A 16,984-nucleotide genomic window follows, 5' to 3' on the forward strand; every position below is an offset into this window, starting at 1 on the left:
AAATTCTGTTAAAGCTGATTCTTTGGTTCCAGTATCAGGCCTCTTGGTATCTAAGTTCGGACAGCAGCTTGTTAAATTCTGTTAAAGCTTATTCTTTAGTTATAGTATCAGGCCTCTTGGTATCTAAGTTCGGGTAGCAGCTTGTTAAATTCTGTTAAAGCTGTTTCTTCAGTTATAGTATCAGGCCTCTTAGTCTCTAAATTCGGGCAGCAGCTTGTTAAATTCTGTTAAAGCTTTTTCTTCAGTTACAGTATCAGGCCTTTTGGTCTTTAAATTCGGGCAGCAGCTTGTTAAATTCTGTGCTCAAGAAATTTATAAGTGTCTAAAATGGAACCTGATTGGTAAGTTTTATTTCAGGCAGTAAAGTAGTATTGATGACGTAAAAGTACCTGCAAAGAGTAAAGAGAAGGTTAAAGGGTATGTAAAGAGAAGATTAAACTTCTCAAGAAATGTGGTTAACCGAGAACTAAAAGATTTATCAATACGACGAGAAATAACTGTCAAAACTGATGTTGGGTGATAATTACCAAGATCATTTCTGTCACCACCCTTATAAACCGGTGTCACTCTTGCATACTTTAAACAATCTCAAAACTTACCTTATCTGAAACAATTATTAATTAATGATGTTGGAAGGGCAGATATAGACGGAAAAATACCTTTCAAAATTTTTAAACTCATAAAGTCACCAGACGAACTGTTTTTCATGGCATACATGGTATCCCTTAGCTCGTCCATGGTAATCCTCTTTAGATGCAACGGTACATTTATAAAGGGCGGTATAGTGGATCCAAAAGGTGAATCTTCCGGTAATGGGGAAATTGTATCGGATATTTTTAAACCTACTGAAATAATATGATTCTGAAACTCATTACAAATCGTAAAATCGTCTGCAGCTATGGCCTCAGTAACTACCACTTCAGATGGTAGTATATTAGGACTCTGACCTATAACACTACGGATTATTTGCCAGGTCTTCAATGGGTTTCCTTAAGCTTCTTTCAATTTCAGGCTTTTTGTTAGCCTAACGGAGAAGATTATTCAAACCATTACGAAAAAGAAGGTATTGCTCTTTATTCTCATCCGTAGGTTCCAAAGCTTGCAACTTAAACAATTTATCTCTTAATTTTTTTTTGCGAAGAAGATCTAGTGATATCCATGGCTTCTTCCCATTATGTGTTTGCCCTTTCATATTCCTAATAACTCCCACTTCCCAAGCCTTTTCCAATAACTTACCATAAAAAAGTGCAAATTTACTATTAACATCATTCTCCTCACCAAACAGGGACATCCAATCAACTTGAACCAAATTATTACTTAGTTTTACAAGGGCATTCTTATCAAAAACTACAGACCTTTACTCAAGTCAGAAATTACTCACTTATGAGTAAATACCCCAAATTTAGCATAAACACCAAAGTGGTCAGATTCAATATTTACAACTACTTCTGGAGATCTAAAAGGTACATTTGAAAATATATTGTCCAAAAGCTTTGCAGAAGTCCTAGAAACTCTAGTCGGAATATTAATCGTAGGGACTAAACCATAAGACATGCATATATTTAAAAGCTGAGAAGTCACCGAAGGCTCGATATCTAACATGTTGATGTTGAAATTATCAAATAGCCAAAATATTCATGAAAACAAAACAACCAACTTCATTTTTCACGAAATAATTCACTCATCCTCATACTTTAGTTCTTGAAGTTCTTCAAAACAATGCTGCTCGTTTGTTGGTTGGCTTACAACCCCGGGATTCGGTGCAGAACGTTCAGGAGCGTATGAGGATACTACCAGCTTCTGGAGTACGAGGATTATATGCAGTTTTGTTTATTTTTAGGCCACATCATGGTACACATTTTTTATGTTTTGACCGTTTAGTTGATTTGAGATCCTTGATCCACAATTATGACACTCGATCTTCTGGAGAGATCAATATTCCATTATTGTTTCGAACCGGTCGACGGTAACTGTGATTCATAGGGAGATTAGAAGTTGGAATAATCTAGATCAGAGTTTAAAAAATAATAGTAATATTTCTTTTTTCCAGAGAAAAATAATTTTTTTTTTACTGTTTTTTTATTAATAATTTTTTTTTTTTTACTCGAGTATGATTTTAATAGTATTGCTGAATTTGTTTGCTGTTAGGTTTGTGGTGCCTAATAGGTTGTACTATTGGTTTAATTTTTTTCTTTGTCTTTTATTATTTTCTAATGTATTTTTGCCACCCCCTCGGAAAAGTTTTTTTACTTCTCGGGGTGGCTGTTATTACTGTTTTTGTTTTCTTTGGTTTAATAAATATATCTTTTAAAAATTTTAAAATTAATCTATTTTAAAAATTAATCTTTAATTTTCCAATTCCCTCAACCTTTCTAAATTGCGAAGAATATAAATTCGTAAAAGTTTAACTTTTTCTTTTGCTAGAAAGTCCATAAATATTTCATCTACTTTTTATTTTAGTCTAAACGCACCAGAATTAGCACGATGCTATACTGACTTTATGTATCTCTTGGTGCCAATACCAAGCTGGTACTCTATTTTATATAAAAATAAACAGCCGGAGGAGGTAAAAAATCACCCTTTCCAGCACACCAATCGAGAACAAAACATGGGGAGTCATTGCTCAATATAGTAATTTTACAATATGATAATTGGCAACACTGTATTTATTCTAGGCAGGAAGGCGTCTACTGGAAACGTTTGACATGGATTTAACTTCTGCAGAATCGTTACAATGGATTATAAGTTTTGGATGCAGTTCATTGAATTTGTCATTGACTCAATCAAGAAATAGTGGCATCCTTCTTCAACATACTTCCAATAATGGTGCTGAGTGGAGTACGATAATGGTATGTTTCCTCAAAAGATAAATAGATTAAGATAAAATAGATAAAAACATAAAGATAAAGAGATAGTGATAAACAATAGTGAAAACAAAAAAGAGAAATAGTGATAAACAATTGTTTTTCCTTTGAGTATAGGCTTACTGAAGACTGTTTGGAAACTACCAATGTACAAACGATGCTATTTCATACCTTGCTTAGGTATATACCAATTAAACTTTTGACAGCTATAAATAGCAAAGTTATGTGGATTTAGGGCTGATATTTTCTCTGTATGGGCATCAACATGATAAAATAATATAGAAGTTACAAAAAACGGCTTGATTTAAAATTGTGATCAGTTTAAACCTTTAGGCTATTAATATGAATATTAAAACAAAATAAGCAAATCGAAATTATAATTTCAAGTTGAATACGATTTACTCTCCATTTATTTATTCCAATAGTGACGTAAATATCCACGTATAGTGCATTGTCCACGTTATCACTTTCCATGGTTGTGACCAACTAGTAATTCCACAGGAAATGTCTCTGTGAAAATTGAAGACTTTAGTTGTTACATAAGTATAAACTTGCAAGTCTGACAGACAGTGCATATACCTAGTGCCATACTTCAGTTCTGCAACTAGTACACAAATTGATACAAAAGCTACCATAATCTAACTCATCTGAAAAAAGAAAAGAAAAAAAGACCACCTAAAATGAAGACTCCTGATAAGATATATATATATATATATATATATATATATATATATATATATATATATATATATATATATATATATATATATATATATATATATATATATATATATATATATATATATATATATATATATATATATATATATATATATATATATATATATATATATATATATATATATATATATATATATATATATATATATATATATATATATATATATATATATACATATACACATATATATATGCACACACACGCACACACACACACACACATATACACTATATATATATACATATACACATATATATATATATACACATATATATACATATATATATATATATATATATATATATATATATATATATATATATATATATATATATATATATATATTATATATATATATATATATATATATATATATATATATATATATATATATATATATATATATGTATATATATGTATATATGTGTATATATGTGTACATATGTATACAGAGAGAGAGAGAGAGAGAGAGAGAGAGAGAGAGAGAGAGAGAGAGAGAGAGAGAGAGAGAGAGAGAGAGAGAGAGAGAGAGAGAGAGAGAGAGATATATATATATATATATATATATATATATATATATATATATATATATATATATATATATATATATATATATATATATATATATATATATATATATATATATATATATATATATATATATATATATATATATATATATATATATATATATATATATATATATATATATATATATATGTATACATATGTACACATATATACACATATATACACACACACACACAGCGAGCGAGCGAGAGAGAGAGAGAGAGAGAGAGAGAGAGAGAGAGAGAGAGAGAGAGAGAGAGAGAGAGAGAGAGAGAGAGAGAGAGAGAGAGAGAGAGAGAGAGAGAGAGAGAGAGAGAGAGAGAGAGAGAGAGAGAGAGAGAGAGAGAGAGAGAGAGAGAGAGAGAGAGAGAGAGAGAGAGAGAGAGAGAATATATATATATATATATATATATATATATATATATATATATATATATATATATATATATATATATATATATATATATATATATATATATATTATATACAAGTAGAAGGAAAACAGTGGAAGGTTAAGATAGAAGGATATCCCGACAGCGTCTGAAGAAATTTCTGTTGGCTTTATTTTTAATGTTACTCTTTACTGTTATTCTAAAAACTATGCTATGTATTTCATTTTAAGTCAATGTTCACTCTGTACAAAGTAGGCCTAGTTTAGCCTGTCGAACAAATTTTGGCAGGTCAAGTATCTTAATTGACTTTTATGGTTAGCCTACTGTTAAAACATCACCTTCCTTGGCGCGATTATAAAAAGAATTGAATGATAAAGCATGGCTTTATAGCATAGAAAGCAGGGTAATTTACATCAAACTCTAGTTTACATCATAACTCTAATTTACGTAGAATTTACATGTAATTATATGTAGTTAAATATATAATTTACATGTAATTTACATCATAGCTCTTTCAAAAAGGCCTGTAATCTATGAACAATGATCAGAATCAGTTTTACTGCTTATGCCATGAGTCTTATCATCAGAAAAAGCAATGAGTGCACCCGGGACAAATAATATTTGGAATTGATTTTTTTATCCTCATTAATAGGGTCAGTAACATAAAATAAAAAGAGTAATTGCCCAATAACGGGTCCTTGCAGAACGCCAAACTCTATTTCAGAAGAGTTACAAAAGAGCGGATCGACCGAAATGAGTCTACAAGATAAATATGAAAGTAACCAAGAATAAGTATATCCTCTTATACCAATATGGAACAATTTCCAATGAATAATATTGTGTGTTAATGATTCGAATGCCTTTCGTATATCAAAAAATTGAGCAGCAGATATTAGACCAGCATTAAGAGCTGAATGTAAAAAATTCACGAGAATTGCACATGCAAGATCAGTTCAGGTTCAGGTTCATTTATTTTTCAAGCATATATACATAACTACTACTAATACTACTACTCACAATTCACCGCAGCACCAAGCCACCTGAGGTCAACACAGCTACGCACGTTCCTCCTCCATCCTTACACCCTTCCAGGAAGTTCCCATTTCCTTTAGATATTTCTTTATGACATCCTTCCACCCAAGACGAGGGTGACCTGCTTTCCTTTTAACCCTAGACAGTTGGCCGACAAGGAAAATCTTGGCAATCTGTCATCCTTCATCTGCAGAAAGTGCCCTAACCATCTCAACCTTTCTTTCACTATAGCTCTAGAAATCGGGATTGAACCACTTTTTTTGCACAGCCTACTGTTTCAAATATGGTCAGTCAGCTGGGTACCTAGAACAATCTGTAGGCGATTTCCCTGGAATACATCGAGCAAATCTTCATCCACTTTTCAGATCGCCCATGCTTCTGAGCTATATTTTACCCACTGTCATCGCTGTAGCTTCCAATATTCTAATCTTTGTTATCACAGGTAAAACAACTAAAATAATAAATAAAAAAATATATAGATAATGAATCAAAGAAAGAACAAAAAGAAAAAAAATATAGACATGTGCTACAGTAGACCTTCTACCCGACAATAGACAACAATTTTTTTTTCAACCAGTAATGAGACAACAAGAGGAAAAATGAAGATCCGAGAAAAAGACCCCAAATCCAAATTAACAATAATGATAAGTAAACAAGTGAAATAACTAATAGCTATCAAAATGGAAGTATTCTAATTTTGTTTTTGAAACTCCTACCGACAAATCAAAATCAAAACTATGCTCGTATTGATTCCATGCAGCAACCACACTATTTCTTTGAGAATAATTGGACCTCTCTGATATTATCAATCGCTGGCGTAGTTTGAGTAAATTGCAAGTTAAGTGTGAAGAATGCACATCAATTGGGAACAAATCAAAAGAAAAACTAGCTAGGCAGTTTCAAGAGATTGTGCTTAACTTTGAATAATGAATGAAAAGTAACTGCCAGTTCAACGGGAAGAATATTCAATAAAGAATATAAACTCTCTGTATAGGACTTAGAGTTAAATTATGTTTTACACTGTCTTCATCAACTCCAGAAACAATACACGCTATTTCATCAGTGAGTAGTGCAGTCAGCTCTAGGTCTGCAATTGAATTATTAATATCATTACCTTAAATTAGAAACAACAGAGGGCCAAGAATTAAACCTTGTGGCACCTCAACTCTATTTGACTGATTCGAAGACAATGATTTAATATCGCCCCCGCGAATGCACTGAATCTCTCTCTCTTAAATATGACATTATTAACACATTAGCCTGATCACATATGCCAGACCTTGACAATTTTTCATATAAAATCGTATGACTTATTGTATCAAACGCTTTCCGTATATCCACAAATATAATAGCTTTAATTAAAACCTTATCCAAGGGATCACGTAAAAACTGGGTTATTGCCAAAATAGCACGTTCTCTGGAATGGCCTTTGTGAAACCTGAATTGGGACTTACTAAAAAAAACTATTCTCTTCAAGAAAATTAATATATTTACATACAAACAAAGCTCAATAATCTTTCCAAAAGCAGATGGAATAGACATAGGCCTATAATTAGACGGGTCACTTACATCTCCCTCTTTATGCAGTGCAATGACACGGGTGGGCTTCTTGCTAGGAGGTAAGACACCATTCTTGAAACAAAGATTAATTATGCGCACAAGAAATGTAACTATACTAGGCATAATCGATTTAAGTATATTCATAGAAGGTCCACCAGTTCCTTCTGATTGTCCATTTTCGAGTTGAACAGGTTCCATCGTGAATTCAGTAGATGAGACTGGGGTGAGGAATATGGATCGCTGAGCAGAAGGGGTAAAAACATTTGAAGTTAATAGAATTGGTGCTAAATTCTGGGATACCTCTTCTGACATCTTTTCCCATATTTTGGTGAATTGAGTGTTGAGCATATTAGCAATGTTAATTAAACGTTTGCGTTTTCCTTAAATACATTTTTTTCGGTGAAGAAGAGAGGCGGTTGTCCTCTCAAAATATTCGCGTGTGTGTTTTTTTTTTCAACATTTTCGTTTGGCCTTAAAAACCCCAATTTTTGATCGTTTTTTTTTCTTTATATAACGTTAACTTTCCCTTCAACAACTGTATTATCATCCGGGGTCATCAACTCATCTGGAAAGGAACTCATTATTTTGCCGATAAAATCGTTTATAAATGACAACACCTTCTTAGGAGATAGACGCGCTGTATTGCATGCCTTCAAATAGTACTGCTGTTGAGCAGACCTTAGAGCTTTGGTTAAGCAATTCTGTAAGCTTTAAAAGAAGCTTGATTTATCTAATGTGGAATAGACAAATATATTTTATACAACCTGTTCTTTAATTGGATTAACCTTAATAGTCGTCTCGTAATGCAAGGCTTTTTGGGTCTATTAAAACGTCTTAAACGGGTGGAAGATATGGGACAATCCAGATTCAGTGCTTTGATGAATTCGTGAATAAAATAAAGCGAAGCTTGATTTGTATCCTCACAGTCTAGGAATGGTGAGGGGTCAATTTTAAGCAGTAGTTCCTTCAATGGCTGAATTGATGTAAGGTCTAGTGTTCTAGTTGTCTTGATCGGATTTGTCATTTGTTGACAGGTATGAATTTCTATCAGTAGTATAAGGAGGTTATCGACAATAACATTGAAGTTTCATCGACAATAGCTAATACGTTCAAGAATCTATAGGTTTTGACAGTGAACATCTAAGTGTTAGCGCCTACGACGTCCGCTTAAGATAGGGTAAACAATTGCAAATTGGACTGCGATCATATTCTAGCCACAAGTTTTTACCGCTTTTAGATGTCGGCTACAACTGATTTTACAGCAGTATTGATAAAATAATGTCACCCCGTCCTCTGCTACTACTGCTAAATACCCATCACAGGGCAAAACTGTCCGAGGCAAACCTACTGCACTTAATCATATACTACCCCAATTGTTTCAATTCCTTCACTCTTTACCCTCCCATTTCCTTCAAGTCCTTGCTTATGACCTCTTGCTAACCCACTTGAGGACGCCTAACCTTTCGTTCGGCCCCAGATGGACAGCTGAAACCAGTATATCTACTGATTTCCATCTATGATAATCATGTAAAAAAAAAGAGAAACACACAAGAATCTAACAAGAATTGTCATCAGCCTTCCATAACATCAGTGTTTAACACATCTCTTCTTTAAAAAGATTCCATTGTTGGGAGTCGAGAATTTCCGGGTAGGACACAAAGCACTCAACAAGGTATCATATCGACGCTTCTTCAAGATGTATTTTGACGTTTGTGTTTAATTATATGTTTCAAAACACAAGTTTTGATATTTCATTTAGAAACCAATAAAATGGAAAGAGGAAAATTTTTTCTTCTAATTACAATACTTGGTTCTTTTAAATGTTGGAATCTGAGGTAAAAAAAGATTGTTTACCTTATTGAAAGATTAATTTTACTATTGATAATTAATAACGTTCGTCACTTGTTGACACGTATGAATCTCCATCAGAAGCATAAAGTGGTCTGACGTGTCATCGAAATTGCTTGAAGGGATGCAGCACGTCTGTTTATTTAGTACGGCTTTATCACCTAGTAGTTGAATGGTTGGAGTTTGGAAGCTCGTTTGTAGATTTACTTCTGGTAGACTACCGAAAGACATTTTATTTGATTAAGCACCCTCTTGCCGCCCAGAATCTCAAGTCAATGGGTGCCCATAAGCACATCCTCCAATTAGTAATTGATTTCGTACGTCACAGGTATCAAAAAGTGTACGCCCTTTTTCCCGGTGACATTGAATCAGAATGGGTGGAAATTACATGTGGCGCCCCACAAGGTACCAAATTAGCAGCTCTTCTTTTCCTGGCTGTTATCAACTATATACTTTCTGACTTTGACGATCGTTTTAAATTCGACGATGATTTGTCTGCGCTTCTTAAATACCACGTAAAGGATTCGCAAGCTGTAGCCCAGTTCGACCCAAATTTTTTCGATTAGTTTAAATCACAATGTACTGCGAACAGTCTTCAAATTAATGAGAATAAATCAAAGGTTTTGAGGTTCAACCCACTTAAACGCGATTTTACCTGCCCCGCGACTTTGTTCCCTTCTGCTTCGTGTGCGACTATCTTGGGCGTCACCTTTAGTGTGGACTATTCGTTCTCTATTCATGTACAAGAGCTGGTTAAGAAGCGACATTATGCTATGCGGACACTGGTGGCGATGCGCCGCCTAGGTTTTCCAGTGTATCAGCTGAAAACAGTGTACCTCACTTTTATTCGACCCATCCTTGAATATGCGTGTCCCGTCTGGGGCCCACAAGTTCATCACATAGATTACTTAAGTGACGATTTGGAGGGGATCCAGAAACGGGCTGTAAAGATCATTCTTTGCGACAAATATGTAGATTATAGCCCAAGCCTTCGCGATCGCCGTTTTCAGCTGATGATTCGTTTTGGCCAGTTTTTATTGTCTAGTCCTGTACATAGGACAATATTACCACCTGAAATGCCTGTCCGCGCAAATACCAGAAGCAAAAGCAAACTTATGCCCGTCTCGTGCCTCACAAACAGACTTAGTAACTCCTTTGTTCCTTTTTTTACAAGTGCTTTTAATAAAATGTAGATAAGTGTTTTTATGTAAAAAAGTTTTCATGTAAAAAACAGCACCTTTTAGAGCATTTTTTTTAATGTGTCTATGACAGCTGTTTTTCAGTAAAATGATTCTATAATTCTATGATTCTATATTACATGAGTGAACTTCAATATCAAGAAAAAAATTGTCGATTATCGTTGTTGTCGAGCTTACAACTCGAGATAGAATAAAGCAAGCTGGAAGAAAGCCTAGCGAAAGATAAAGTATTAAACACTCAACATCCGAAGGTGAATGGTATGTAGATAAAAGAGCTTGACTAGCATTACTTATATAAATATTAAAATCTTCAACATACATAATCTTCCGACTCCACTCAATTTCGACAGAAAAAAATATATCCAACTTAGTTATAAAATGTTGCACTGAAGATCAGTTGGTCGGTAGAAAAAGCAACATAAAACTTTATCAGCCCCAAAATCAAGCTCAACAACTAGGAAACACCGTTTCTACATACATAGAATCAAAATCTTAAACAACTCTACACGAAATATCATCATGAATAAAAAAACTAAGGCCTTCTCTCGATCTAGCATTCCTAGTCTTGGAAATAAAATTATAACCATTAATATTCTCTAACTAACTGGTTGACTCATCTAAAAAGTTTCACAAACACCTAATATAACCACTCGGTGGTAAGGAAGTAATGAAGATAAATAGTTAGAGCTACTCATCAGCCCGCAACAGCTTAAGCCTGCTAGCTTTATGCTAGCAGGGTAAACACGCCCATTAATCTCACTATAGAGTAAATATTTGTTAGCTCGGCGGGATCTAATAGAAATATCATTATCAGTATCCGAAAAACCACATTCAGCCAAAATTTTAATAAATCTAATGGGTCTCTTTCAAAATCTTCCAACCTACTCGATGTCCTATCACCAGAAGAATTAATTGTAATCATTTGGACTTTACAAGTCATCTGGTGGGATTCTGCAGTGAGGCAGTGATAAACCATTAACCATGGAAGAGAAGGGCAGAACTTGTGAAACATCAGATCTTCAACTGAAAAAATAAACGATATAAAAACAGAACCAGATTTTAGGCCTATTGAATGCTTTGGCCTACAACCAAACTGAAAACATGAAAAAAAAACCTTCAGTATTCCCATAATTAGCTAAAAGCCAAACTCAACGGATATTTGTTGTTTCCCTCTACTAGCTTGGATTTTGAACCCTCGTAAATATAAACCAACTTCACCTCTGTATGCTCATGACTTTTGTTAGCAGCAGCTCGGTTACTGCGTTTTATCATGGATTTACGTTTCCAATATTTGGCTTAGTTTTTTTGTAATCTATACCTTTTGATTTTATACCATGTTTCCATTTTTGTTGTTCCAAAATTATTCTTTATGACTGCTTTATCTTTATTAGTTCGGTTAATTTTTTAATTTAAAAGAAAAAGTTTGAACAAAATCAAACACAGTCTAGGATTTAGATTACAGGGTTTCATAACCCAAGATTGCCCTATTTTTAGTACTAGAAACAAAGTTTGATTCTTGCTCCAAGCAGTCTCTGGGTAAACCTCTCCCTCTAAACGCTCCTTCTGAACGTTTAAATGCTATTTGTAAACTTTATACCCTGAGATCTTGAAGGAACAGTCAATCCATTGGTAGCGCTCTTAACGGAAGCAAATATTTCGAGTTGGTACTCGGAAAGCGGTGACAACTTGATTTTATTATTAAATTCGATAAAAAAAAGGAGAAAACGTTATAATTGCAGTTGATATATAAACCTTCCACCGGCTTTCTTCTGATTTGAATAGTCTTATATTGTGTGTGTGTTTGTCATTCGAAGGAGGTTGCTTCTATTGTCCAAGCATTATCACCAAGAAAAAGGATTTTTTTAAGTTTAGGGCTAATAAAATTCTAATTGAATAAATTACACTTGAATAGCTAGTCAAGGCTTGGATCTGCAGTATTAAAATCTTTAAGTCTAAATCATCAAATTAGGTACATTCTGATCATTTGGTTAGAAATGGAAGCACCAATATTACGAGTTTTATTTCATTAGTTATGGTATTTCGAGAAAGTAAATTGAAGACTTCTAAGGTGGGCAAAAACTCGGAATAACCACAATTGATTTGATAGTTTAACTAGAAAGAAAAATATATTTTTTAATTATTTCTGTAGCCAGAATTAGTGTTCCATGGCCTTCAGATAAACCTTTAACTTCAATAGGAAAAATCCTTGACTGAATTTCCCTCGACAGAAAGGAACTTAGAATTTTAGTTTGACGATATTACTCGCCTTTCCCTAGCCTCTCAGTATAACATCAAGACTACCAAGCTGTATCTACGTCTGGGACAGGATTAGGAAGATGAAAGAACAAGCAAAAAGGGGATAAGACTCTCCTCCTTATTACGTTCTAGAATTCACATATGAGGTAAGGAAAACTAGAGTCTAGGGAATTCTAATTTCTGCGTGTGACTTGTTTTATCAATACTGTGCTTTAAGCTCCATGAAACGATAACCTGGGAAAGGGCATACAGCTAATAAAGTTTCCACTTCTTGCTGTTTTGTTGTTTTTTTTTGGGGGGGGGGCATTTAAGGCTATTCTAATTTTATTCCACCAATTTGAGGCTTCTGGGAAGAAACTTACTTGAGGTGTCAAATTTAATTAATCTTAACTTATTCATCCTTTAATAATGTTGGTTTTTAGACAGACCTAGCCTTAACTAAAAATGGAAGTATAAAGACAAAACTATAAGACGCACAACCGCATGAAGTGAGATCTAACAAGGATCTTGAGTCATTTACAAGGGTCATCACCGCCCTTTGCTGTGATCTGATTAATCTTAATTAGATCATTTACCTCTTAATTATTCAGGAGAAATCCAAGGGGCTGCCTTAAATTATCCGCAAGACTCAAACTTCTAATAAATCAAATCGGCAAGATTCCAAAGGGGAAATAACGCTCTAACTAAAGTTAGGGCTAAAAGGGGGCTCAAAAGATTCAATTGATAACTTAATTCAACACAGATATAGGGTGCTCTGGGCTTAGAAAACGATTTTATATTATTATTTTAACTTGACATTTAAAGAAATTGAAACGAGGCAGGTCCTTGCCATCATAGGCAACACAATAGCGCTGCCTAAGTAAAGAACGATGTTCGCACAATGTATTATTTATTTGTTTTTCTTTTAAACAAATAAGTAGAACAACAGGGAAATTTTTATATAACACAGTGGAACGCAACTTTAAATGAATATTTCGACCCTATATCCAGGGGCCGTCCTCAGCAAAACAGACGAAGAGAATAACAACAATAGTAGAAGGGGGGGGTGCTACTCCGACGATTACAATACCCCTTCGAATCCCGATCCGGACACTTTTTTTTAAAACTCCCACGATCACCACGTGGTTTATGGTCCTAATATGGGCATAGCCTCCCTAGGGAGAACACGTGGTTAATTAAAGCGATTGGGAATTTGGAACACCTGTGCTTTCAGTCATTAATCAAATTGTTTCCGGGCAAAGTTTAATAATGTCTGACAGGTACTGTCAACATTTCTCCAGGAATAGATCCAAGTCATTAATGTCTTTGCCTCGGAAACAACTCTTTTGGTCGAACTCCAAAGGATATTAATAAACATTGCCATGGAAACAACTCTCCAAGAAACATCTTAGCGATGAATTGCTTTAGTGCGGAAATCAGGTTTCTTATTAATTTGAAAGGCGATAGAGCAGAGATGCCAAAAACAAAAGGAACACACTGAAATTACGTTTAGGGATTATTTGGGCGAAACTGTTTTAGACAGGTTATGGAATTATTTCGGCGAGACAGTTAGAGACATTCTAAAAGATGATTATAGAAGAGAATTTGAGGGTGAAACTCTGTGGTCATTATAATACACAAGTTTCATTTGAACAGTGTCGTGAGGTCCTCTACCCCAACCCCAAAGGGTTTCGATCCCCACCACCCCCACCCCGAAGGAAGCGCTCGGTCCTCGAAGGTCCCCCCACCACCCAAAGAACCCCCGCCCCCACAACCCCCTCCTCCGACCCTCAAAGGCCCTCCCCTGGGCCTCCAGGGGCCCCCCCCTCCCCCCACGGACACCCGACCCCCAAACCTCTCCTCCCACCCACAAAGGCCCTCCCCTGGTCCTCCAAGGGCCCCCTAACCCCCAAAGGGCCCCCGGACCCCAAATGCCCTCCCCCAGTCCTCAAAGGTCCCCCGGGCCCGAGAAGCGTCGCGGGCCAGGAAAGCGCCCCATGGGGATGCGCCACAGGGGGAGGCGCCGCGGGTCGGGGGATGCGCCGCAGGGGATGCGCCGCAGGGAGGCGCCACAGGGATGTACCGCAGGGATGCGCCGCAAAAAAGTAAACTAAAAAGTAAAAATTTCGAAATGTTATCCCCCAAATGCCCTCCTCAGACCCCCAAAGGCCCCTCCCCTGGTCCTCATAGGTCCCCCTGGCTCCCACCGGGCCAACCGGCCCCCAAGCGCCCCCCGGGCCCCCAAAGGTCCTCCCCCGGTCCCCACAGCTCCACTGGGCTCCCAACAGACCACCCAATCCTCAGGGGCCCCGGATCCCCAAACGCCCGACCTGGGTCCCAAAGGTCCTCCCCCGGTCCCCATACATGCACACAAAAACTTACACACACACAAAAAAACTTACACACACACACACAAAAAATTACACACACACACGAAATATTACACACATTCACACGAAAACTTACACACACACGCAAAAACTTACACACAAAAAAAAACAAACTTACAAACACAAATAAACAAACAAAATGAACCATGAAAACTAAAACGTACGTTAGAACATAAACTAAAAATAACACAAAAACTTACACACAAAAAAAAAAAACTTACAAACACACACAAACACACGAACAATCACACACACACGAAACAAAAAACACAAAAAAACACACATACACACACACACACACACACAAACTTACAAAAGAAAACAAAAAAAAACTCAAACTCAAACGCAAACAAACTTACACACACACACACACACACAAAACTTACACACACACACACGAAAACTTACACACACACGCCAAAACTTACAGACACAAAAACTTACACACACACACACACACACACACAAACTTACACACACACACACACACAAAACTTACACAAAAAAAAACAAACAAAAACACAAACACACACACAAATACAAAAACAAAAACAAAAAAATATACAATAAACACACAAAAGCAAAGACACACAATAACTAACACACACACACACACAAAAACTTAGACACACACTCAAAAACTTACATGCACACAAAAACTTACATTCACACAAAAACTTACACACACACAAAAACTTACACACACGCACAAAAACTTACACACACACACAAAAAATTAAACACACACACGCGAAAACTTACAAACACACGCCAAAACTTACACACACACGCCAAAACTTACACACACACACACAAAAACTTACACACACACACACACACAAAAACTTACAAATTCACAAGAAAACTTACATGCAAAAAAAAACTTACATTCACACAAAAACTTAAACACACACACACACACACAAAACTCACACACATACACACACACAAGAAAACTTACACACACACGCCAAAACTTACACACACACAAAAACTTACACACACAAAAAAACAAACAAAAACAAAAAAAAAAAAGACAAAAAAAAAAACTCAACAAAAAGAGAAAAACAACTTACAAACGAAAACACAAAAAAACATAAAACAAACACACGAAATAAAACTTAAACATACACGCAAAAACTAACACACACACAAAATAAAACATACACACACAAAAACTTACACAAGCACACGAAAACTTACATGCACACAAAAACTAACATGCACACAAAAACTTACACACACACACACACACAAAAAACTTACACACACACACACAAAAGCTTACACACACACGCCAAAACTTACACACACACACAAACACACACTACACACATAGACCCACACACAAAAACTTACACATGCACACAAAAAACTCACACGCACACGCACAAAAACTTACACACACACACACACAAAACTTACACACACACACACGAAAACTTACACACACACACCAAAACTTACACACACACATAGAAAACTTACACATGCACACGCCAAAACTTACACACACACACACGCCAAAACTAACACACACACACACAAAAACTTACACACACACACACACACACAAAAACTTACACAATCACACGAAAACTTACATGAACACAAAAAATTACATGAAAAAAAAAAATAAAACACACACACTAACCAACAACAATTACACACACACACACACACGAACTATCACACACACACGAAAACAATATCAATAACGAAAAAAAAAAAACACACAAACTCACAAACAAACAAACAAACTAACACAAGAACACAAAAAAAACACACACACACACGCACAAAAACATACACACACACACACACACACACACACACACACACACAAACGAAAACTTACACACACACACAAAAACTTACACAAACACAAACATACACAAACACACACACACACACACACAAAAACAAACACAAACACACAAAAACAAACACACACACAAAAACTTACATGCACACAAAAACTCACCACACACACACACACACAAACAAAAAAAAAAAAAAAACACAAACAAACAAACACACACACACGCAAACACTAACACACACAAAAAAACTTACACACATACACACACACAAAAAAACTTACACATGCACACAAAAACTTACACACACACGCACAAAAACTTACACACAC

At 35.4% G+C, this 16,984-nt stretch overlaps 1 protein-coding gene across 1 annotated transcript in view; it reads left to right on the plus strand.

The window, feature by feature from the left end:
* LOC148943246 (reelin-like) overlaps positions 1 to 16,984 on the plus strand; it is a 292,228-nt gene that overhangs the window by 118,858 nt on the left and 156,386 nt on the right. Inside the window, exon 11 of the mRNA XM_089101783.1 lies at positions 2,676 to 2,849. Within this exon, the coding sequence (XP_088957909.1) occupies positions 2,676 to 2,849 (174 nt within the window). The remainder of the gene's footprint in view (positions 1 to 2,675; positions 2,850 to 16,984) is intronic.

The sequence above is a fragment of the Artemia sp. Qi Xiang Cuo genome, chromosome 15 (assembly GCF_049724085.1).
Source record: "Artemia sp. Qi Xiang Cuo chromosome 15, ASM4972408v1, whole genome shotgun sequence".
Classification (NCBI taxonomy): domain Eukaryota; kingdom Metazoa; phylum Arthropoda; class Branchiopoda; order Anostraca; family Artemiidae; genus Artemia; species Artemia sp. Qi Xiang Cuo.